General features: G+C 40.4%; 1 protein-coding gene across 1 annotated transcript in view; it reads left to right on the forward strand.

Moving 5' to 3' along the window:
• Positions 1-26,368, forward strand: part of UMAD1 (UBAP1-MVB12-associated (UMA) domain containing 1) — a 179,046-nt gene that overhangs the window by 98,892 nt on the left and 53,786 nt on the right. Inside the window, exon 3 of the mRNA XM_081147041.1 lies at positions 23,557-23,624. Within this exon, the coding sequence (XP_081003167.1) occupies positions 23,557-23,624 (68 nt within the window). The remainder of the gene's footprint in view (positions 1-23,556; positions 23,625-26,368) is intronic.

Here is a 26,368-nt window from a genome sequence, read left to right on the forward strand (position 1 = left end):
GACTTTAATTTTCCCTCAAGATGTCCTCTATTTCTCACTGGAGCAAGGGAAATGCCTGAGTATTTAGAACGGTGACTCTGGCAGTGAGGAGGAAGCCACGGAGGGCAGACATTTGGAGGGAAAGCTACATTAGGAGGGTGTTGGATGAAGGTGGTGGCCATGGAGAGGAGCAGCCAAGTTTGAGTGGCATGGAGGGGGAGAACTGATCAGACTTTGAAATGAATGGATTTTCAACTTGAGAGAGAGGGAGAAATCCCCGATGGCTTCCATGAATGGAGAGTATAACTACAGACAGAAGGAGGAGCAATATTTATGGGAAGTCAGTGAGACCCCTTTTGGAGGTTTCGAGGTGAACTGCTCTGGGGGCATCGGTTGGAGAAATCAAGTAAGCAGTTGAAATATGGGAAGTGTGGTCTGTATCTGTAGCTCAAGAAAATGTTCTTTAGAAATAACTTTGGTCTTCAAAGACATGTTGGTCTACCTTGAGTCGTAGTTGTGGATAAGGTTCCCTGGAGATGGAGTGAGAAGAGAACATGGGCACACCTCGGATATAGGGCAAGATCGGTTCCAGATCACCATCATTAAATGAGTATCTCCATAAAGCAAGTCATCTTTTTGGTGGGGGAGGGTGTGTTGCCTTCAGTTGTTTTTTTTTTTGTTTTTTTTCAAAAAAGGCAACACCTGTGAAACCCAATAAAGCGAAGGCAATAAAGAGAGGTTTGCCTTGTAACCTGGGTGAAAGAGAGGAGACAGAATAAGGGAAACCTGTAAAGGAGACTGAGGACAAATGGCCGGAGAGAGAGGCAAGTAGGAGGTACGTTTGTGCGTGTGTGTGATTTTTGTCAGGTTATTATTTTTTTTAGCTCCTTGAAGACATGAATAATTGTATGGCCAGCTCTAGCAGAACCTGGCCAAACTGTGTAAACTCAGTAAATATCTAATGCATGCCGTTATTGATGGGGCTCAGTGAAAACAGTGTCATCACTTGGTGAGAACTTCCTTTGCCTGAAGTCATATATTGTTAAGGTCTCCGGGCAGAATGGGTTTGTAAACCAGATAGTTTGCAAAGGTATAGCGTCAATAGGAGACATTTGGAAAGGCTGGTAACCAGCGCGGTTGGGGGTGCAATCACTGGGGCGGCCGCACGATGTTATTTTCAATAGAAACCTGTTTGTCGACGTAGGTGACATCGATTGTTGTCATATGTTAGGGAAGAATCATCAGTAGCTTCATGCCAACAGCTTTGACACCACCGTGGAGGTTCACTTATCTGAACATGTTTTTATTTCCAGAATGTTTGATCGCATTTAAGTTCCATTGTAACTGTCTAGGCATGAGTCAGAATTAAAAGCTGTTCTCAACTAGATTATATTCTTATGTTTCCACAAAAAAACCTTCTTGGAGGCAGGGGTAGAAATTTACAGCAGTCAGTTCATGCAAAGCCAGTAGCGATTTAGCGTGGCCTCCCATTAGCCGTGGTCCACTTACGGTCTCCGTGAGGGTGGCGAGGAGGTAGTCAGTGTCTTAGGAGCTGTGAAAGAAGGCCCACGGAGGTGTGCAAAGAAAGTCTTAAAACTCTTAAAATATTTATAAATTCTTTTTATCCCACTTTTAACAAACAACTGCCTAGTTTTGCATGTTTCCAACGTGCATTAGATATTAGTACAGTCCTCTGTGCTTGTAAATAAGTAAATTATACATTTATATAAACAGAGGGGAGGTGTGGGAAACATTTTGTAATTGATAAGTGTCTGTTTGAGAATATACTTCGGAGACCTCAAGTTTAATCCATGGGTATTGTTCGAGCGAGCGAGTCCGCTGGGAACATTTAGAAGTTCCTTAACAAATTTCTGTCAGTAATTTTAGCTATTTTCAGACTCCAAGTGTCTGAGTCGCAGATGCAGATGTGTGACTAGACCCTAATTCTACTGTGTGGATTTTAACTGGGCATTAAAACTCGAGTTCAGAACCATTTGTTGCCGCTTTTGCAAACACCGCGGCTTTCTCATGAACCGCCCGTGCCCGCCTCTCCACGCACGGTATGCTCTTTACAGCCATCCTTTAGTCACAGGCCGTTTAAGCTGTTAAATAGTATCTCGCTCCAAAAGGTAGGCTGATGGCGTTTCTATCTCTGGGTACATCTGGTAAGCTAATATATACAGCCTGCGCGGGTATCCTGCAGGGACCTGTTTTTACATGCATACGGGGACGTTTATGGAGAAATCAAAGGCCATGAATCAGAAGAACACAACTCTTGTTTCTAGTGCACTGGAGGCTTAAAAAAAAAATTGGCTTTCAAAAATTGAAAGTAGTGTGGTTTGTTTTTATTGTGGAGCCGATCAGGAGGAACAATTTACAGTCAGTGCCATTCTTCACAGCTGAATGGAGTGGAGGTGCCGGCCTCGTGAAACGGAGCAGCTGCGCCCGTTTTCTCCGGGCTCACAAAAACGGCCGCTTTTTCATCCAGAACTTTGGGTGGTGGGGTACAGTTTGTTTTCATGATGGAAGTGGTCAGTTGTGCCTTACCAGACAGCTGTAGTGTAATTAAGAAAAACTGTGTGAAAGTGGATTAAATATAACAGAAGCAGCCCTTCAAAAGGGGGGGGATGGGGTTTACCTTAAATTTAGTCTCTTTTCTTTAATGCTTAAAAGCAGACACATCACTGTAATTCTCGTCTACAAGATAGTGCTATTTCACAATATCATTTAGCTCCAGGAAATAGAAGACGCTCTACTGCAGAATAATGGCTTTTGTAACAAATGCAAACTAAGAAGTACAGGTTTGAGGGTGACTTAGCTTGTGAGAGATCTGCTTTCAAAATAAGGAGTTGCACGGTTATATTTATGTTAACGTCAATACATTTAAGAAATTGGTGATCTGCTTTGGTAGAAAAAAAACTTTTGAGGCTGCTTTTTAGACTCACTATGTATATAATTTGTAGTATTAGGAGGATTATCTGTTTTTTAAGACCAGAAACTATGAGAAGCGAAAATTAGATTTTTTTTTCTTGATAAAGTTTTAAATGAATTAGTCAAATAATAATGAAATAACCTGGCAAAGTGTTGATTTGTTATATATTCAATGTGGAACATTAGGCTATCAATTGGCTTTGCAAAGCATACACTTATTTTATACAGCTTACTTTGAAATAAGAATAGAAATGCCTTAATTTGCATCACAGTCTACAGTAGCAAAATAACTGCTACAAGGTCAGAGGGAGCTGAGGTTTTAAAAAAACTGTGTTCCCAAGTAACCAAGGTTCATACCAGACACTCACCCATCATAAGTTTTTATACTGATTGTCCAGAACACGACAAAACAAATTTTCACCCTTGGCAAAATAAAGATGCCATGTTCAGGTTTGCTCTAAGAGTTTATCACATATTGATGATTTTCTCGGGGAGACTCTTAGGCTTGATTTCAGTTAGGAGAATTTGGAAATCTGGATGTAGGGAGGGGGCGGGCAGGGATACAGCCACAGAGCTCTAGCTGTCTTGCCTCCCTTCCCCAGGGAATTACAGAAGGGTTACTCTACCTTGGGTGTTTTCCAGAACCCCAACTGTCATTTCCCTCACTCTCCGGTGGCTGCTCTCTCCTGATCCCTTGGGTCTTTCCTCACCAGAGACTCTAAGAAAAGACTGAGCATCAGGCCTGAGTTCGTTCTAAATGGCAAACCGTGCCTGCAGCTGGAGAGTTGTTTTTTCTGTTTGTGAACTGAGCCCTCGTGTCCACCAAACTCTTGTGGAGATTGCTGCCTCCACAGAGCATGAGCAAAGTTCAGTTTAGGAGCGTGTGGTGGATAGGAAAGGTAGCATAGCAATTAAGGAACTGTCAGAGGTAAGGTTTTAAGCTAAGAATGGAGATGACGAGCACTGAAGATAGAGAACAGCATGATGCAGGGAGGAAGTTACTGGAAATTCTAATTACTGGAATTAGAATGAAAAGATCTGGATTCAAGTCCCAGCTAGCCAAGCATTTTGAGAAAGCAGTGTTCTCGGCTTCTGTTTCTTCATGTACAAAGTGGAACTGCAATACCTGTTCTACACACCAAACAGGTTGCGAGTCGAGAGAGGGAGAGAGTGGTAGTGAAGAGGAGGAAGAGGAGGTAGTGAAGTCCTACTGTGTGTCTTTCTTTTTGGAGCTCTTGGCCACCAAGGAAAGTGAATGAAGCAAATACTAAATTTTACAAACATAGGTTCCTTCTCTATGAATGTTCTCAGAGCTCCTTGATAATCCCAGTCTTTAATCTTGATCCCCAGCCCACCACTTCCTCCAGCACACCAACTCCAAACCCTTTCCCCCTTCTCACGCCCCACCCCAGCCCCAGCCCCAGCCCCAGGTCCTCCTGCCTAAACCTCAGTAGATCAGCCCCTCCCCTCCTTTGCCTGGAAGGCTGAGCAACGTCCTTGAGCTTCCCTGGCCACCATCTCTACATGTCTCCATTTTTACCCAGTTTCCTTCTCACTTTCTGTCTCCTTCTTGGAGAGGTGAACTGCGGCCTTGATAGATTCTCACCCTGTCTCAGCTCAGACCTTGTTCATTAATTATCTCACATCTTCCTCTCGTTCTTTTAATCTTTCTCTACCTGGGCCTTCACAGTCAAGAAACTCTCTTTGGGTTCAGTGTCCTGTGTGTTTCTTTCATTTGCTGAAATTTTAAAAAGAGTGATTTCAACTCTTCCCTTGTTCGCCTTCCAAGCTTTCTTTTGACTCATCTCAGCCTGGCTTCCGCCCGTGTCGCCGTATTGAAACCGAGCTCACTGTTAAGTCCAGTGGCCGCTGCCCTGCTTGCTTCCGTTGGTGTCCCCCATGGAGTGTCCCATGCGGACCTCGACAGCTTCAAGTCTCCTTTATCTGCAGCCGTCTCCCTTTTTGGCTTCTGTGTGTCAGAACATCCTGCTTCTCTCCCAACTCTCACATGTCTGCTTTTCTCTCTGCTTCGGCCCCTAAGAGCAGATGTTCCCTAGGATTCTGTGCAAGACTCACACAGTATACAGAAATTAATTCAAATTGGGTAATAGATGTATATATGAAGACTAAATCTATAAAACTGGTAAATGAAAACATAGGGGAAGCCTTTGTGACCTTACACAAAGATTTCTTAGTTCTAACATAAAAAGCATGATCCATAAAAAGGAAAAGTTGATAAATTGGACTTCATCAAAATTAAATTTTCTGCTTCTAGAAAGGCACTGTTAAGAAGATGGAAAATGCCTCAGATTGGGAGAAAATATTTATAAAACACATATCTGATAAAGAACTTTTATCCAGAATATAAAAAACTCTCAAATCTCAATAAGAAACAGCCTAATTTTTAAAAATAGGCAAAAGATTTAAATAGAACTTCATCAAAGAGGATGGCAAATAAGCACACGATGAGATGCCCAACATCACAGTTATTAGGAAAATGTAAATTAAAACCACAATGAGATACTACTACACCCACTAGAATGGCTAAAATCACAACTGGTCATACCAAGTGTTGGCTAGGATGTGGAGGACTTGGGACTTGCATATATTGTTTGTGGGAATGTAAAATACTGTAGCCGTTTTGGACGTTTGGCAGTTTTTTAAAAAAAATAAAAAAATAGTTAAACAGATCCCTGCTGTGTAACCCAACCATTCCACTCCATTCTAAGAGAAATGAAAGAGCATGCTGGGTGATTCCTTTTATATAAAAATCTAGAAAATGCAAACCTGTGGGAATGGAGAGCAGAGTGGTTGCCTGGGGATGGGATGGGAGTGTGGTGTAGGAAGAGTGGATTACAAAGGAGCACGAGGAAACTTTTTGGGGCGATGGATATATTCATTATGTTGATTGTGATGATGCTTTCACATATGTCCTAACTGTTCGGACGCTTGAAAATGTGCAGTTTGTTATACATTAATTATACTGCAATGAAACTATTAAAAACTCACCCAGCTGCACACTGAAAGGATAAATATTTCAACATGTAAATTATCCCTCACGAACCCTGACTTAAAAAGAGCATATGGGAAAATGAAATACGGGATTGAGGTTGCATAACATTATTGATAGCCAGTCCCAAAAGATTACATACAGTATGTGTCCACTTATAATATTCCATTAATATAATACTTTCAGATAACAAAGTTATAGAGATGGAGAACAGATTAGTGGTTGCCTAGGGCTGGGGATGGTAACCATGGGGAAAACTAGGTGAAGGATGTACAGGAATTTTTAGTAGTGCTTTGCAACTAGGATACATAACTAGTGAATCTGTATCTCAAAACCAAAAGTCTCTTTTTTAAAATGGCTTTTAGATATTATATTCTCTAATGTGAAATAAAATTAGCATGCCAAAAAATCATTTTTTTATATCTCAAGTCACTAATCGTGGTTACCATGCAGACACTAGAGAGCATGCTGTCATGGAGATGATCACAACTTACCATCGCATTGTTGCAGAGAGAAGACATAGCAAGAATCATTTTCTGATTTCTGGTTCCACATCAAACATTTAATACTGTAGTTTTTCTTCACAGAGATTTTTACCTAAAAATTTCTGACTAGATAATATATACAATTGGTTCACACGTGTATAAAGGGACACACAGAAAAGCCTTCCTGCAACATCTGTCTTCCATCCACACAGTTCATACTCCCACCAAATTAAACAGCTAATGTTAATTTTTTATGTATTCTTCTAGAATTTGTGTGTATAAGCAAATGCAAATACATCTTTTTACTGTTCTCCTTGCTTTTACACAAAAGGTAGTTTACTATACTGAATATCTTGCACCATATATTTTCACTTAATAGTGTATCTTAAGAAATTGCCCAGGTGGTAGAGAGCTTTTTAATTCTTTTATTGCCTATATTGACTTTTTAACCTAGAAAAACTTTTATGTGCTTCAACCTAAAATCCGTAGAATACATTTTCAGATGTGTAATTATTTGAGGCAGAGTGTTTTGTGTCCTTTTGATTTTCTGATCCACCACCAGATACATATGATAATGTGGATGCTTAAAAAAGGGAGTGGAGAACCTTTATTTAAATGCACACACAGGTTTCTCAAAGTCCTTTGCTAGTAACTTCATTCAGTAACGTGTGTAACTCCAACCCTCATCCAGCTCTGTCAGACTTCCTTGCCTGGTAAATGAAAGCCATTGCTTTCCCCTTATTAACTGACCTAGGAATAGAGCTCCGAAGACCTTTATCTTTCCCAAGGGCACATTGCAAAAAAGCATATATTTCTTATCTGCTATTAATCTTATTCTCCATTGGTCCTCATAATTATTGCAGCTTGACTATTACTACATTACATGTCTTATGCAATGCATTAGGTTATCTGAAAAAGGCTGACTTTTTGTACACATGGCAAATAGATGGAGTATGTTCTTCTACACAGAGCCAATTGGAGTCCAGGCTTTAGGATTGGTCGTGTGTGTGTGTGTGTGTGTGTGTGTGTGTGTGTGTGTGCGCGCGCGCGCGCGCAAAATTTAACAGTTGGTGAAAGTGAGTAATCTAGGGTGTTAATTGGGTTATTCTTTCAAATTTTCTATAGGTTTAACATTTTTGACAATAACAAGTTGAGAGAAAGGTTATTCTTTGCCAAGATTATTTGCTGTGAATTAAAGGCTGCTGTTTCAGTATCTATTGTGTTCTTGGTGTTTGTGTTGCTATTTCTACATCCGAAGATCTCAGAAACTCTACCCCAGATTTTTTTTTAAAGTGCTGATAGCAGTTTATAATTATTGAGGGTTTCCTCTGTGCCACATGTTGGGCTAAGCATTTTATGTGGACAATCTCATTTAAGCCTCTTATCAGCCTTTTATTATCTTCGTCATATTTTAGATGAGGCCACTCAGGCACAGACAGTGAGGTTAAATTACTTGCCACAAGTGACCCAGCCAGCGTGTGGTAGGAATGCTATTTGCCACCAGACCTGCTGTCGTTGTACTTGACCTGGGCTTTATTTTGCCCTGAAGTGTTTCAAAGTGAGAGGTTATCCTCTGGATAAAATTCTTATAGCGATTTCCTGGTCCAGGAAGTATAATAATCTGAAGGTCTCATGAAAGAGTACAAATGGATATACACAGAAAAGAAAACGGACAAGTTCCTTGACACATTAATTTGCAAAAAGCTCTATGCGAAAAGCTCTTTGTGTACATATTGTATTCAGAACCTTCCGGCCCATTTTCCGAGTTGTCAGGTTTACACTGTTAGAAATAACCGTATAATGAACATCTTTGTATAAATACTTAAAATGATTTCTGACTACTCCTTAGAATAAATTCTAGAAGTGCATTTGCTGGCTAAAGAGACATAAACTCTTTAGAACTTCTTGGTACATATTGCAACTTGCTTTCTAGAAAGATTATACCAGTTTACTTTCCTATTAACAGTACCTGACACATAGGTATTTAATAACATTTTTTGACTTGCATTGAATGTACTAAATTATGTCCTAGGATCCATTTCTGAGTTTTTCATGCCATTGATCTGTCTTTTTTCTAGTTGGTTATTGTTTTAATTAGATTTTTGAAAATTTACTAGTGTATAGGGCTCAAATTTCTCCCCTTATTCTTTTTTAAAAAATTATCTGATTGTTCTTGCTTTTTAATTTATACCAGTAGAACTTTAAAATACGTTGCTGAATTCAGGGGGGAAAAAGTAGGGACTTTATTGGAATTACCTTACTAGTATTTCTATACATTTATGTGGGAAGAATTGACATATTTATATGTATATAATCCTATCCAGGAATAATTCTCCATTTATTCAAATATTTTTATTAAATGCCCCTCAGTAAAGTTTTATAGGTTTATTCATATAGGACCTATTTTTAAAATATATATGTATTTCCAAATATTTTATATTTTGTGGCTATTGGGAATTAGATAATTTTCTTCCATTATATTTTATAATGAGTTAGCTGAAAGTTACTGAATTTTATTATTAATTTTGTACTCATCCTCCTTACTGAACTCTTACTAATGCTAACAGGTTTTTGTTTGAGTTGGGGACCATTAATGCTTTGGGGTTTGGGATCATTTAATTTCTAGATTCACAAGGGGAGAAACTGTTATCTGAAATAAAGACATAGAAAAACAGTAACCTAGAAATCTATTTTAAAAATGTAGAATTCCAATAATTTGCAGAACTTTTTTTTTCATGCATTGAAGTACTATCTTTGCCAAATCCAAATTATTTTCTTTAACCTTATATTTTGAGTGAAGAAGAAAGTCACAGAGTCAACATAAAATGAAGAAATTTTAAAATGTGAAAATAACCTATTATTGCATTAGGCAAATTACTCATGCAGTACAAAACCACATTATGTACCATTTGTGTCACTCTAAATTTATTTTTTTCCATTCTCTCATTTTTTTAAACTTCCCTTTTCTTATCTGTTCTCTATTTTGCTTCTCTATTTCTTTTTAGGAATTCAGTAGTTTTAGAAGAAATTTTTTCAATACTAATAGAAAATAAACTTCAGTGTAAATAAAGGAAAAATGAAAATCTTTCCATTTTGTTTTCAGACTCCCCCCAACCCCCCGTATTCTCATTTCTTCTGGATATTTTTCATGATTATCTCCTTATACCACTTATTTATATAAAACCTTAATATATGTACATGCGTGATACACAAGTTTGTGTCATGTATTGTCTTATGTATCACCAGAGGTAAGAAAATATGTCTAGGTCATATTATATATATATACTATTGCAGATAATAAAAATAAACTTTTTCTCAATTAGTTTACTTTTAATTTTTTAAACTTCTAAATTTGTTTTAATTTTGTATTCATTTTAAATTGTAAATTTTTTGTTTAATCTTAAGAATAGTTTTAAGTGCCTAGAAACTTGAGCTACAAATATAATCAGAGTAATACTTTAATCCTAGTTAATCCACATTATTGACCTTCTGTGCCTACATCAGCAACACACAATAGCAGAATGTCTGGTACATAATCTCTTGTGTGGATACACATAGTCACTGGCCAAGTCTGAGCTGGAAATGAACTCTTCTGTTTTGAGGTGGTAGCTTGGCCGGAGAGACTGTCTAAGGTCTTGTTTAATCCTTATAAGAGACAGGCTGGTTGCACTGTCTTGTCTAATTTGTAACGTGAAACTAGGTCAGATCAATTACAGATAGTTGTGACTTGCTCTAAGTGGTCTGTAAACCAAGGCTGGTGTTATTAAAATATTACCTCTGTCCAAAAAAAAAATCACTACCTCTATAATGACAGTAGAGTTGGAGCATGACAAGTTAAGAATCTTATCTTTTGTAGACTAAAAATTATAATTTTTAAAAGGTGGATGCTATAGGGTGTGTCTATGGGTGTTTGTTAAGCTGTGGGGCTGGGAGGTGAGAGTGAGAGTGAGCAATGAGGACACCGTGTTCCAGATCTCACTCATAAAATGGGTTTGCAAGCAGGGATGGAGGTCAGCAGGCCAGATAAGCTCAAAATTTGCTTCTGTGTTTTAACTACCAAGAGTTTTCTTTTAAAAAATAAACTGTTGAAAATTGTAGAGGTAGAGATGTGTTTTCATTAGAAAGATGTAAAACTGGTTCCAGTTCCTTAAGAGAAAATAGAAATGAAACATCAGAGCCAGCAATAATTACACCAAAGGCATACCTAAAAACCAAAAACAAAACTGCGCCACCAGGCACCCTGCTACATGTGGTGTTCGGTTTGTTTTGCCCAATGTTGTAAGATGGTTAGTGTATTTCTGGTTAAGTGAAACAAAACCAGAAGCAGACATTGTACTCTGTCTACTCAAATTCAGTACATTCACAAAAAGGAGGCAAATTAAGAAGAAATTTAAGATGATAAATGGATCCAGCTTGCCTGTGACGGTATGCTGTTCTAAAGGTGGATATTGTTCATGGAGAGATGTAGAGTGAACTGTTTCCTTTTATAATTATTTTAGAAAGAACGTGGGTCTTGAACCCAAACAGTTTAGCTTGAATACTGGCTCTACCACTCAAACATTTTGTGATGCTGGAAACTTTAAAATCTTTTTTCATTATTTTCTTCACCGGTTAAATAAGCAAAATTATTTCTTCATGGAGTTGTTGTAAAGAAATTGTCTCTTTTCATGAAGCTGTCACAATTTCCTTGAAAAGTTGCTTAAAATCTTCAGAAGAAAAAGTGCTATGTAAGGAAATAAACAGACCAGCCTGGTAACACATTATTGTATCCTTCTGAATGTATTTTTAAATTAGTTTCTGCCTCTCCTTCTTGAAAGGTTCCCTAATTACCTGAACTGTTAGAGTTTTTGTTGCACGTGAAACATCCCTGGATAACTGTGTACTACTTTCCTGTATAGTCATTTATAGGTGAAAATGGCGAAAAGGTGAAAGGCAAAGGATTATTAGTTGTGTTTGGTAGGGGGGTTAAAGGATCCATTGAGATCTCTATCTCCACCCCTACCTCTGTCTCTGTCTTTATATCATATTATGGGTTCCAGTCACCCTATTTCTCTTATTTTCTGTTTACTTTGAAATAATTTTGAATTTACAGAAAAGTTGCAAAAATAATATAAAGAGCTTTTTGTTTTACCATTTGGGAGTAAATTAGCAATATGATTTGTCATTACTTCTAAATACTTTAGTATGTATTTCCTAAACAGAGATATCTCCTATATCAATCATCAAAATCAGGACATGAACCATCAATGCCATAGACCCTCATTAATTTTTTTCCAAATGATGTGTTTTCTATCAAAAAGATCCAGTTCAGAATAACATGTTGCATTTAGGTGTCATGTCTCTTTCACCTCCTTCAGTTTGGAATAGTTCCTCAGTCTTCCCTTAACTTTCAGTATCTGGATACTTTTGAAGATTACAGGCCAGTTATTTTGTAAAATATCCCTCAGTTTGGGTTTGTCTAACATGTCCTTGAAATTAGATTTTGTTTATGCATTTTTGTTAGGAATATCACAGGAGTGATGTGTTCTCCTTGCATCCAGTTATTGGATAGGGCAAATTCCTGTTTGTTATATTACTGGAGATGGTAAACATGATCACTTAAGGTCCTATCTCTCAGATTTCACTACTATAAAATTATTCATTCTCTTTATAACCAGTATGGGGGGTGCTTTGAAACTATGCGACGTCCTGTTTCTTATCACCCTCTCAGTCACTGGTTTTAGCATCTATGCGTCTTGGCTGAATTATGATAGTTGCCAAATTGTGATTTTCTAATTCCTCCATTCCTCCTCCATTCATCAGTTGGCTTTCCACTGTGAGGAAAAGGTTCCTCTTCTTATTCATTTATTTACTTATGTATTTATGTATTATTTTATTTATATCAGTATGGGTGCATGGATTTTAAAAATTACTTTATTATTCATGAATACTTGTAAGCATTATAATCCGTTACTATAATTACTTTGATGCTTCAAATGTCCATGTTTGGCCAGTGGGAGCCCCTTCAGATTGTCCTACTCATTCTTTGAGTACTTTCTGGCACAGTGAGATGTTCCAGGTCCATCTTTCCTCTGCCTGTGTTTCAGCAGCCTGAACTGCTTCCACAGCCTCCCCCACACCCTCCCCTCCTTACCCAGGCTCCAAAATGCTGCCACTGCTTACTTGCTGGAACTCAGTTATTCAGGAAGAGAGACAAGCAGGAAGGAAGACCAGATAGATAGATGATGATAGATGATAGATGATATAGATAGATGATAGATGATAGATAGATAGATAGATAGATAGATAGATAGATAGATAGATAGATAGATAGATGATAGATAGATAGATAGATGATGATAGATAGATGATGATGATAGATGATAGATAGATAGATAGATAGATAGATAGATAGATAGATAGATAGATAGATAGATAGATAGATGGTGGATAGATGATAGATAGTGGAAAGATAGATGATAGATGATGATAGATGATGGATAGATGGTGGATAGATAGATGATAGATAGATGATAGATAGATAGATAGATAGATAGATAGATAGATAGATAGATAGATGATAGACTGACTTAAAAAAAAATCTGCCCATAGAGTTTTGGAAATAAAAAGACTAGCTCACTAATTTTAAAGGGAAACAGATAATCAGAAATGACGGATAAGCCCCAGATAATTTATTTGAATTTTGGAATTTTCTTAGTCCAGTCGTGGCTGTTATAATAAAATGCCAGAGAATGGGCAGCTTATAAACACAACAGACATCTACTTATCACAGTTCTGGAGGCTGGGAAGCCTAAGATCAAGGCCCAGGTGATCTGGCCAGATCCTCTGGTGAGAGCCCTCTTCCTGGGTCACTCCTTCTCGCCATGTCCCGAATCATGGAAGGGGCTACGGATCTGTATGGTGTCTCTTTATAAGGGCACTAAGCCCATCCATGCGGGCTCCACCCTCAAGCCCTCACCACCTCCCCAAGGCTCTGCCTCCTAATGCCATCATTTTAGGGGGTCAGGATTTCAACATGGGAATTCCGAGGGGATACATTCAACCATAGTTGAATGTTTTTGTTTTCCACTGATATTTCAATATGCGTCCATTTGCTTTTTTTGAGAACTCAGGGCCTGAACCAACCTGAGTTCTCCTTTTTATCTTACTACGTCTGTATGTTATTTCACAATCTGAGAAACTTCTTATTAAGAACACTATTTGCTGTCATCTTAGAATCAGGCTTAAGAAGGAGCCTTACATATTCTCTGTGCTTCTCTTCCTGACGTGCTTTGCGGTGAGACGGGCAGGTAGGTAGGTGCATGGTCTACAGGTCAGTTGGCGCTGTACAGAGCAGTAAGTATTCGGCCTTTTCCTCCTCAGGAAGCCTGTTGGGAGAGTTGCTTTTTGCTCTTTCCTTAGATTGAGAGGCTCTCTCAGTTGCCACTATGCTTGGTGTGCTTTCTCCTAGGGTGAAGAGAGAGCATTTGATAGCCATAGGAGGGAGGTTTGCTTTATTAAGTTTGGAGATGGTTAAAGTGGGGCAACTGGGAGAAGAGAAGGAATTTGATTGAGGCGGGTGGATTCGAGTGAAGCATCTACCCTTAGACAACTTTGCGTAACAGCTGGTCGGCTAATATGTTTGTCTTTTCCCTCTTAGCCCTTTAAGTTTAAAACAAACAAACAAAAACAACATTATTGGAGACTGGAACTTTTTTTGGTGTTGCCATTAGGCACATGTCCAGATGTATTCTAATTTCTAATTCTAAATTCTAAATTTAAAATTCTAAATTCTAATTCTAATTCTAATAATTCTAATTCTAACATGTCCCTATATGAGTTTGACTGTTCTAGGAACTTCATATAATAGAATCATACAGTTTTTGTCTTCTTGTGACTGACTTGTTTTACTTGGTACAATGCCCTCAAGGTCCATCCATATTGTAGCATATGCCACAGTTTCTTTCCTTCTGTAGCTGAGTAATATTCCATTGTGTGTATATACCACATTTTGTATATCCATTCATCTGTTGATGGATACTGGGTTGCTTCCACCTTTTGGCTCTTGTGAATAGAGCTGCTATGAACATGGGTGCACAAATATTTCTTCAAGACCCTGTTTTCAATTCTTGGGAACTTATCTTATTGAGCCTCAACCTTAGCACAGAAATATGTACTCTCTAAATATGTAAACAAGAGGGAGGGGAGGAGAGAGCGAGAGAGGGGACAATCATTTCAAAAATTAGGCAGATGATAATCTGTCATCCTTGTAAGGTTAAGGTTATCTCAGTGAGTCGATTTCAGTGTTTTTCAAAGTACCTGTTGTCCATGAACCCCCTGCATTAGGACCTCCTGGAATGCCTCCTAAAATTTTAGATTCTTAGGCCCTTCACCAGACATCGCAAGTTTGCATCTCTTGTGAGACTCAGGAACTTGCACCCCAGGTGACTGACACGCACTGAAATGCGAGGTGCAGGGCCCCACTGGCAAGGGGATCTCAGAACGTTCCAGGCTGTGCACAGAAAGGCCCCGCTCTCTGCCGCTTTCAGCCCCTGCTCTCCTTTGGGGCACATTCATCCCAGGCTAGCCCATGATTCACTCTCTGTTTTACTTTATATATTGTAGCCCAACTAAAAGCTCCATAAATTCAGCAAAAGATGGGCAGGCCTGAGTTTGCAGTCCTAAACTCTGATCCAGGCCCTTTCAGGGTCCTTCGCAGGATGTTAATAGGCGATTCTCTTGCTGGTGAAGAGTTAGGACTCCCTCCCTCAGGCCTTGTGTTAGGCGTTCCTGAGTTTTTAAAGGGGCCAGGCCTCTTCTTATATGAACATTTTAAATATGACATGGTATACTGTGACCCTCAGGAAAGTAATTTCACACTTTTATATTGTATAACCCAAGGACAGGTGTAACATCTTCAGTAAAACCAACCAGATTCTTTTGCAGTTTGAAATCAAACTGTCTTCATCTAGTTGTCACATCATGCCACCTCATACTCGCCACATGGGGCTTTGCTTCTAATTGTGATCTGTGACTTGCAAGGGACTCACTTTTTTTTTTTTTTAAATACATCTTTATTGATTTCAGAGAGATGAAAGGAGAGGGAGAGAGAGAGAGAAACATCAGTGATGAGAGAGTCATTGATCGGCTGCCTCCTGCACGCCCCCGACTGGGGATCGATCCCGCACCCCAGGCATGTGCCCTGACCGGGAATCGAACCCGGATCGCCTGGATCCTAGGCCGATGGTCAACCGCTGAGCCACGCGCGGCCGGGCTCTCACTTTTTTAGTATAAACTTTTCTTCAAATAGTGTTGATGTATTTTCAGAAATACTCTTTTCAAACTTTTGTGTAAGTGATATAAGAGCATGTTTAACATTTGACTTCCATTAAAAGTAATGATACTGGCTAATGATATACTTCTTTATTTTTTAATGAAAGGAGCTGGGGGGGGGGGAGCCCTAATAAGGAAACTTGTATTTGTTATAGTTGGTCACCTTTTTCACAGTGTGCCCCATACAACTTTCTATGCCTTCACTGATTTGGTACTCCCATAATTTTTAGTTTTGGGCTCATTTTTACATCCAGTTCTTGTGATTTCCATCTGCTTGTTTGAAATCCCTTCTGGAATGTATATGCCGTGAGGACAGAGATGGCATCACTCTAGTTTATGCCCAATGTGATGTAGGGCACATAGTGGGTGTTTATCTAATTTATATTGAATGAATGAAATTTAACTTGAAGCTGAAGGTAATGTATTTCATTACTGTTTTTATTGTTTCTACTAGACATTTTCTCTGCAGTTTTCTGTTACAACACAGCTCTTATCAATCTACAAACTAAATTTCAAGAGATTGAAAAACTTACCTATCTGATATTTCTGGTTGGACCAATTGATGCTACAGGTTGAAACACACACTTAATTTCATGGGGTCACTTATTTTTCTACGTTGAAAACTGACTGAGCAGAACTCCTGACACCAAACAGTAATTTCACAAGTTTATTCTATTGGCTGGAAAGGAGACTGAACACTCCGAGTGTGACTGACTGGATCCCATGTATCTCTAACGCAGGTTTGCATTACTGGTGATGGATCAGTGCCATCTTCGCCCACAACTGGCAGCATAACATTTGAGTCTTTGTTTCAGAATACCAGATAACCCGGTAGAGTGAGCCTGTTTTTCCCCCCTCTTTACAAATGTAGGCTTCAAGCTGTGTGCCCTGAAAATCCTTTCTGTGTCAGTCCTGTTTGTTTCCAGCAGAGTCTATGAAACATGTCAGCGGACTACTCAGAAGGGCCCTTTGCAGAGATTTTTTTCAGCAGCATTTTGGGATCCAGGGTCAGGAATGGTCAGCCCAACTTACTCTCACAGTATATAAATTTACTCTGATTTAGGAAAGATTAACAAAAGACCTTTGAAGGCAGATTTGTACAGCACAATACAATATTGTACAAATGTACGTGTGCAAAATGAATTTGGCCTTTTATGTTTCTAGTCTTCCAGCCCAAAAGTAAGGATGTCTAGGCTTAACTGTTTAACATAGTGTTAAATGCTTAAATGATGTTTTTGGATGGCTTTAAGATCTTCCAGGAAAATTATTACTCATAACTACAAAGCAACAAGACTCAGACCTAAAGACATCTGTGGAATCCCAGGACAAGTTAATTAAGAGCAGGCAGGACTATAAGTGGGTCTGACCTCAGTTGGATTTGCTGGTATCCTTACTTCCCTGAGTAAAATGCCTTAAGAATTCTGTGTGACCCTGAGATTTTAAGGTAGCAAGCAAGGTTTTTAGCTCTGTGATTTCAATAGCATCCATAAGGTTAAAATCTAACATGATGCATAAAAGTTGTATATAAATATGTATTAAAGTTAAGACTCACTAATATCTCATAAAGTAGATTGCCTGTTCCATTGAAACCTTCAGGTTTTCTATGTATTTTAACAACCATTTATAATTATTTTTATAAGCCCTTAGTGAGTGTGTATGTAGAATTATCTTTCATCTTGCCCAGCCCCCCACATAGTCAAATCAACAGATTTACTTCATTATCACAATGATGCCAGTACGTTAGTTGTAGTCCATCCTTGGCTAATTCCAGGTGTAATAATTTTGGTATGTTAATATGTTCTTGGTGCCATTTTAATTTTCTTTTCGTTAATTCCTAGCCAGCCCTTTCCTATGTTTCTTTGCTAACTGTATTCCTCCCTCTGTGGCTTAGCTGTTCCTATTCTTGGCTCATTTTCTTGAGGAGTTATAACTGTTACCCGAATCCTGCCTGACAGCAGCAGGCCCCTGGGAAGGGCATGTCTTCAGCAGTTAGTACTTTTCTTTATTACTCCTGTTTTTTACTATAGTGGAAAATGGGGAGTAAGTGGATGGTATTAGGAAAAATAGAAGGAAAAACTACACTGAACTGTGGGGGACTTAAATGTAAAGTGTATTAAGGTGAGTTGGGTAACTCCAGTTTAGGTCAGTAATGGGGGCTGCATGTTATGTGATGATTTAGCATTGTCAGGGGACTGGGGTTCTAATACCAGGTGTGCTATTCTTAAGTAGATGCAGTAAAGCCAGCTCACGGCACTGCCACGAGGACTGAGTGAGGTTACCTGTGAGGGACTCTCCCAGCAACTCTCCTGTGCGAAAGCTAATGGCCACAGCTACATGACAAAGGCCCAACAGCAGTTGACACCAAGACAAATCTTTATCTCGCCCCAACTCCTCTCCCTCCTCTGCAGTCAGGGTTTAACATGGTTTCTCATTTAATCTTTGTAACCACCTCATCATGTATGATTATTCCCATTTTTCAGATGAGGACATTGAGGCTCTGAGAAGTTAAGCAGCTTGCACAAGGTCATGGATTTGGGTGGAGGTCTGACAGATTCCAAGCCATTCTCTTGCCACAGGGCCAGGCTGCCTGGTGTCACGTGTGTCACCCGAGAGCAAAAAGGAGATAATGGGGTGGCCAGTCCCACTGTTCTTTCTACTGCTTCACTGGGTGAATGACTAATAAGCAAACACTCCCAGAGGGCATTTGCATTTTAAAAGAGGAGCTCATTAACCCTAATGAATCTCTAATTGGTGGAATTTGTGGAGGAGATATTTGTGAGCACAGGGTTTCTCCTGTCTTCAAGGTGCTTGGCCACCCCTTTCCCCCTGTAGAGTATCAGCTGCTCTGGCATCAGAAGTGTGCAGGAGATGCAGTCGCAGATGCTAGTCTTTCCCAAGGGCAAGCGAGTGGGTGAACAGGGCGTTGTGAAGACAGTCATCTGACAGAAAGTAAGTGTGGGTTAGTGTTGTGTAAAATGAATGTTCAAAAGCTAAGTAACAAATTTGGCAATGCCGAGGGTCTTCTGAAGGGTTGGGTAAAAATACATTTCATCATCAGTTTTCACTTCAGAAATGTTGTATCAGCGTTTTCCACAGTGTGTTCATAGATCTCTGCAAGATGTTTAATAGGCATTAGGTAGATAAAGTAGCTCCATAGTCAAATGCATTGTGAAAAAAGTCTAAACTTTCTTTACTAAAGGATTTCTCAGAGCCTTTAAATATGTTAAAGTATATTGAAATCACCTAACAGGGAACACCCTCTGCAGGTTTTCCTCATACTTTCGACCACAGAAATATTTTTTCCAGATGAACTCCTTGAAACTTGTGTTTTGTAGATTGCATTCTCAGATACTGAGTTCTAGATCATTCCTCTCTAATCAAAGAAAAGAAAGAAAACAGTTTTCTGTATTCGCAACTTTTCGTTGCTGGCAGGCCCAACCCTGGCCACACCAGCCCACTCCTAGTCCTGTTGGGCTTTAGGGCACTCCAAAATTACCATCCCTCTTCCCAGATAAGATATGGCCAGTTTTAGGGGGGAAAAAGTAAAACAGATGAAGACCAAAGTCTCATCTTTATTGCCTGTAAAGCTGGTGTTGAAGAATGTGGCTTCTATCAAGGAGCAAATAGGTTTCCTAATCTGAACCCTGGAATTAGATTGAGCTCCATCCGGTTACAGGATATGCTGGCCTGGAGCAGGCTTCCCCACAACGGAGGAGGTCCCTGTGGAGGGTCAGAGCAGAGAGAGCCACGTTCTCTGTGATCCTCCCATCCCCAAGACAGGGGAAAGGAAGGGACAGGACCACAGAACCACAGCAGCCAGGCCCTCCGAAGTCACTGGGCTGGATTAGAGGGACGCCTGGGGTGACTGCTACTAGAGCTTCCTCTTGATGAGTTGGGTGCTCTCTCCCCCACCCACTACCAAGCCCCCCACCCAAGCAAGTCTCCCAAGCAAGGCATTTGGGTTCCCTTCTCATCATCGGGGTTTTCTCTCCTCACCGTCTTCCGTATCCCTAGTGCTCACTCCTGACCAACATTTCTTCTCTCCCTCAACCCAATTCACCCAGCAGAAGGGAATCGTGATCACAGTCTAATGACTGTCCCTTCCTCATCTCCTTACAGAATTCAAACATATTTCAGCCTTTTATCTGAAAAGGTGGAGTACATATATTCTCTAAAACAGGGATCAGGAAATTACAGCCTGACAGTGGTCTTTGTAAAGAAAATTTTATTGGGGTATAGCCGCACTCACTGGTACATTCAAGAAGTTGCAACCAAGACAGTGTGGCCCACAAAACCTAAAATGTTTACTGTCAAGCCCTTTACAGAAAAAATGTTGCCAATCCCTACTCTAAACTATAGATGAATTTCACTTTGGTTCTTTAAATCCCAAAAGAGCTTCATTCGTATGCATATGTAGCCTTTATCATTTACTCACTCAAAATAAAAACTGTATTTTAAACCAAGAAGATGGCATGTTGTAGTATAAGAGGGATTTTGGCTCTTAGGAAAGTGTTTCTTGCCTACCAAACCTCTAGAAAAGTATCCAGGGGACTGTGTGTGTGCTTTGAAGGACCCGAAGAAGGACTTGCCGTGGTCAGAAGCATTTGTGGTCATCAGTGGAAAGGGCAGATAATCCATGGGGCCTAAGGCAGAAAAAAGGAGTCAAGAGAAGTGTCTAGGGGCCCAGGCATTGGACCAGCACAAGATCCTGTTGCAGAGAGCAGGAGCCCTGGGCCCTTCTCTTCACTTCCAGTTCCCTAACTCAGAGGTGCCATTCCTCCCCCTCAGCCCCCAGCCCTCAGAACCTTCCACGGGATCCCTAGAGGTGTCAGGAGACTGGGTTCTGCCCCTCCTGAGACTGCCTTCTTCCTGGGAGGCCTGGGGCATGTCACTGCGCGCCCTGGCCTTTAGGGTTCACTTACCAGCTGTAAACTGGGAGCTTGGGGGGCAGGGGGGGGTTTACTGCACCATAGTGAAAATTCAATGTGCCAGTGTAAAAAAAGGCTTTATGAAATGTAAAGTACTGTGAAAAGTGTTGGTTGTTTTCTCTTGAAACAACTGGTTTGCAAATGAAATTTTTGAATCTATACAGCATAAAAATTAGAGTTAACTGAGGTTTGAAAACTAAAGTACCTTATTTCACGTTTGTCACATGCGTCTTTATTAATTGTTAAAACTCAGTTTGTGTGGGTTATAAAAAATGGATAAAATAACTGAATTTTTACCATGACAGAATAATTCATCAGTGGGAGGAAGAAAATACCAAAAGTCACATTTCATTGTGACTTTTTCCCCCTGCTGTTTGTGTAGTTTTCATTTTGTGCCTTTGTTTATAGAGAATACTCCTGCAGATGGCATTTTTCCCTGTAATCGGTTATTGTCTTATCTGAGTCATCGCCAGACCTGGCATTTCAGTAAATAGTGATTCTATAACTGCTTCCAGGCAAACGTGTTGTGTGATGTCAGGAACACTGGCTGATAATCCTTCTGGTTACTCAGGCAGTAGGGAGAAACAGGGAACGTCTTGTGTAGATACACACCTTGACATCAGCAAGTGGCAAAGGAAACACACTGAACGCTTTCAGCCAAATGATTTTAGCCAAATACAGTGTTTGTGTGGCTATGGGATGAAGCAATAATCATTTTAAATGTAAAAAAAATTTCTTGAGTTTTTTTTAACCTAAAAGGCAACAAATCTCGGGCGATACGTATTTTCTATAAGCTTCATGCATGGGAGTTACTAAACACACCTCGACCTCATTGTAGAGAGGTTCGCTACCTTGGCTGTTCAGGCTGCCTTGCTCTCGGCCTATAACCGAGCGAACTAAACTCCTGGATCATTGGTTTTGCCACCTGTGATTATCTTATCCCTAACTTCCAGAGAGAAGCGGATTTCTAAAACTAAGATTCTTCCTGATATGCAAATAAATGGTCCATTTAAACAATCACTTAAAATCAATCAAAAGAGTTTAGTGATATCCTAGGTCACTAAAGTAGGTTGATTTAATTTTTCAGTTAAAATTATTAACTTTATTTTCTTATAGATGTAACTCAAAAGTTCCTAATGCTTTTCTTTTAATATGATTTATATGTATGTGTGTATGTGTGTGTGTGTGTGTGTGTGTGTGTGTATATATATATATATATATATATCTTTATTGATTTCAGACAGAGGAAGGGAGAGGGAGACAGAGAGAGAGAAACATCAATGATGAGAGAGTCATTGATCGGCTGCCTCCTGCACGCCCCCGACTGGGGATCAAGCCCACACCCTGGGCATGTACCCTGACCAGGAATCGAACCACGAACTCCTGGATCTTAGGTCGATGCTCAACCACTGAGCCATGCCTGGCTAGGCTTAATATGATTTTTTAAAATTAACTCTTTTAAAAATCTAATAAGTTATACCACAATTATGGATCACTAGTAACAATACATTATAGCGGTATTTCATAAATTTGCCTTTTAAGTTTCACAAATATGTTTTAGAAGAAAGAGACCAACTGTATGCTTAAATACAGTTTTTATTACATACCATTTAGTATTACTTTTTCACAGTTTTATAGACTGGAAGCCATAAAGAGAAGTTCACTAACTAATTCAGCTAGTTTTTATTAAACACCTATTATGTGCTGGGTCCTGCCCAGCTATTATGTTACCCATAGCTGAGAGCAAAGCTTATAGGCTGGAATATGTATTAATATGCTTGGATTTTAAACATTTTGGAGAGTTCCTAAGTAAAATAACTGTCTTAAGTAAACAAACTACCAATTTAATTCTTGCTTCATGATTTTAGAATTTAACAGAATTTTATTTAATCCTTTAAAATTTCCACGAAGTTCTTTCTTCCTTGGTAAACTAAACTTTTGTGTTTCATATGGAAAAGTTAACCTCAGCCTTTCTTACTTTCATACTTTTCATACTCCCCAATCAAGACTTGTGATCTTCCTTCTATTAACAAATTCCTAACCTTTAGTGTCAGCCAGGTCATTGCCTATGAATTTCTTAACTAACCTGTTATGGACATTCCTGAGCTGGCTTAATTTTATGGGATGAGCAGTTTACAAATTACTAAATTAACCTCTCATTATGCTTTAAAGGAATAGGCTAATTGTTTATTTACGTAACCTGTGTTAATCACAGATCGTTAGTGATAATAAAAAAATAAAAATAGGCCATCGATAAATCAAATTATGCTTATGCTTGCCTATGTTTGTGTTGTTGGAGCCAACCTAGTGGCCAGCTTCATTTAGTAATGTCCTCACCCGGGGAGCAGCCTTAGGGGTCAAAGAAGAACTGAATGCTGGCTGCGAATTTGTTCATTTTTTCCCCTGCTATAAAGATTGTTCACCATTTGGTTAATTATTGCACACAAACATATATATTGAATTCGAGGCAGATCCACAGATATATAAACCTTATAAAGAATAAAGCTAAAAAAAAACCAACAAACTAATTTGGAGGACAGTTATTCATATTATAAAGACTTATAATTTGAAAATAATTTGCCTTATCTTCTTTAAGTTGTAAGCTTTCCTAGTTTATTTGAAATATGGCTTGACTTACAAAAATGTGAATTCACTTCCTTTTTCCAGTGTAAACTTTTATAAAACAGGATACAGTTCTGGTTTAGGTTGAATGTGTATATATATATTTACGGATGATATCTGAGACCTCAATAAAATCACAATTCTTAAAATTCACTTATTTACTTTGTAACAAAGGAAATAGTAGTTGATTCCATAATGTGGAACATATAATATCAAAAGATGTTTCAAAGAAATAGAAGACAATTTGGCCTCAATGGTATGGTAAAGTTTTTTGTTCTTTGCTTCTTAGGAGATACAGCAGATGAGCAAAGAATGGCAGCAAGAGGTACAACTTCAGAAGTAGAAGGCGATCAACCGGTAGGTGAAATTCCCTGAGTCCTTTTGGGGTGAAACCGAACCAGTCTCGATGGTTATGTGTTTCTCTGAGGCTGAACAATAACTTCTCTTGCTATGCAGACGGGTGTCTAGATACCAGGAAACAGGTGACCTGCTCAAAATTGGGGTGACAGTACAGCATGGCTTCCCAAGTGCTACGCTTCTCCTTGTGCTGGTAATGGAAACTTTCTGCCAAAAAAAGAGAAATAGAGCATTCAAGTTAAAACTTTCGAACTATTTTTAATTGAGTGGTTATTTTCTAATACATTTGAATAAATAGATAATATGTGAACATATAAGGGAAGGTTTGAAAATAATCTCTTCAGAACTATATTACATTACCAGCTCCAGCATCAAAATGCAGTCCTTGACATTAGTCAGTAGAAAGACTAGGGTCCGTTGGGGAGAGAAAGGGACATCTGTAATATTTTAAACAACAACAACAACGAAAGAAAGACTCGGGTAGCGTATTTGTTCTCTGCCACATGAAAAAATTGATTCGCTCCTTGAGGGTGCTCCTTTGTACACTATGTAGAAATGTACTAATGTTATTTTACCACTGAAATAATTTTTAAGACTTAGGGGGAATGTTAATTCTTAGGGTGGAAGGGGTATCCATGAATTTTGAAACTTTCTACGTGGTAACACTCCTCTACGTATATTCTACGGTGGCACAGGAGGGTATTGATGTATACAAATGGAGTGGGGTCCGGGTCCTGGCCTATTTGGTTCATCTTTCTATCCCCAAAGCCTAGCATAGAGTAGGCAAAGAGATTTGTTAAATGACTGAATACAATCATGAATTGTAAGTAGCCAGCAATATGCGTTTTAAGAACAGAGATTTTTATTTTTTTATATTTAGATTTTCCATAATGAAGGAATATTTTATAATCAAGAAAAAAGCTTATTTAAAGAAGTGATATAGGAAGGAAATTGATGTAGAGGAAGAAAAGAGTCATCTTTCGCATAAAACTGCGCATTTGTTTTTGTTCATGCACGCGACAAATGTTTATTAAGCGCTGACTGTATTCAAGGTGCTGTGTAAGGAACTGAGTATACAGTGGTGAAAACACAGATACAAGAACAAAGAACTATGTTCTTTCTATACATTGAAGCAACTTGATCTCTTTCATTTATTCAAACATTTAGTGAGTGCTGACCTTATATATAAGTAGCATCTTTGATGGGAAATAAAGGTTGATGTATTTGGAGTTTGGGAAAGACCCCTCAGAATGGTTTAGAAATCGTCCACGATTATTGAGTTTAATTGCTTAGTTATGGGATTCACTGGAAATGTCTGTGGTACTCGATTATTTTTCAAAGCTGATGCATTGATGGAAATAATTCTTAAGGAAAGCAGCTTTTGAGATTCTGATCCTCCCATATTTCAAACTAGCGCACTATTGTGCTGTTTCCTAGTCTCTCTGTTACACAACCAATTCTTAGAGTGGATTTATATACTCTCGCTACAGCAGATGCTCAGAAGTGCCCTCCGCTGGAAGAGCAGCCGGACGTGCAGAGGGCGGTGTCTGCTGTCAGAGCGCTTACTCGGGTGGCGGAAAGCAATAGGGAGCCTGCAGATGAGAAGCCAGGGTTAAGTCACAGTGCGAGAGGATGATAATAAAACACCTTAGAGGCTACGTATGATCTGCCACAGAAAAGCCAAATAATCATTGACGTCGACCGTAAGAGTCTAAAATGAGTTCATCATTGCTCTCCTTTAACGATCCCGAACAACAGCATGGCTGCGTGTTCTCCACCTGCCCCAGCCCACAGCCTCCCTTCATCAGCCGAGATGAATCTGACGCAGGCTCATGCCTGAAATCCCGTGTAGAGGCTGCTGACCTCCACGGTGCACCCCCAGGGCACCCCCTGAGCTCTGCGCTGCGCCCGGGCGCCCACAGACCCGGGCCCGGGCCCAGGCAGCGCGGCCTTTCCCCACCGGCGACCGCGGGCCCCGAGCTGCTGTCGCCTTTCTCCTGTCTCTGTCGAGTATCACCATCACCGGTAGGGGAGGCTCCTGTCCAGTCCCTCAGGAGTCCTGTCACCTCCCCGCTACGCCCAGAATGTGACGTGGCCTCAACACTGACACTTAGAACCCGAGTCTAGGCCCCACTTTCTCCAGGACGCTCGGCCTTCATTCTTCCCCCGCAAGCCCCTTGGCACGGCGGGCAGACGCGCGCACGGGGCCGCGGCCTCCTGCCGTCTCCGCCCCGGCCGTGGGCTACAGGCAGCGCCACGCGAGCTCTGCACCCTCCCCTCCCCTCCCTCTTCCCCTCCCCTCCCCTCCCCTCCCCTCCCCTCCCCTCCCCTCCCCTCCCCTCCCTCCTCCCCTCCCTCTTCCCCTCCCCTCCCCTCCCCTCCCCTCCCCTCCCCTCCCTCCTCCCCTCCCCTCCCTCCTCCCCTCCCCTCCCCTCCCCTCCCTCCTCCCCTCCCCTCCCCTCCCCTCCCCTCCCCTCCCCCCTCCCCTCCCCTCCCCTCCCCTCCCTCTTCCCCTCCCCTCCCCTCCCCCCTCCCCTCCCCTCCCCTCCCCTCCCTCTTCCCCTCCCCTCCCCTCCCCTCCCTCTTCCCCCTCTTCCCCTCCCCTCCCCTCCCCTCCCCTCCCCTCCCCTCCCCTCCCCTCCCCTCCCCTCCCTCTTCCCCTCCCCCTCCCCTCCCCTCCCTCTTCCCTCCCCTCCCCTCCCTCTTCCCCTCCCCTCCCCTCCCCTCCCCTCCCTCTTCCCCTC

Source organism: Miniopterus schreibersii (genome assembly GCF_964146895.1).
Source record: "Miniopterus schreibersii genome assembly, chromosome: 9".
In the NCBI taxonomy this organism is placed as follows: Eukaryota; Metazoa; Chordata; class Mammalia; order Chiroptera; family Miniopteridae; genus Miniopterus; species Miniopterus schreibersii.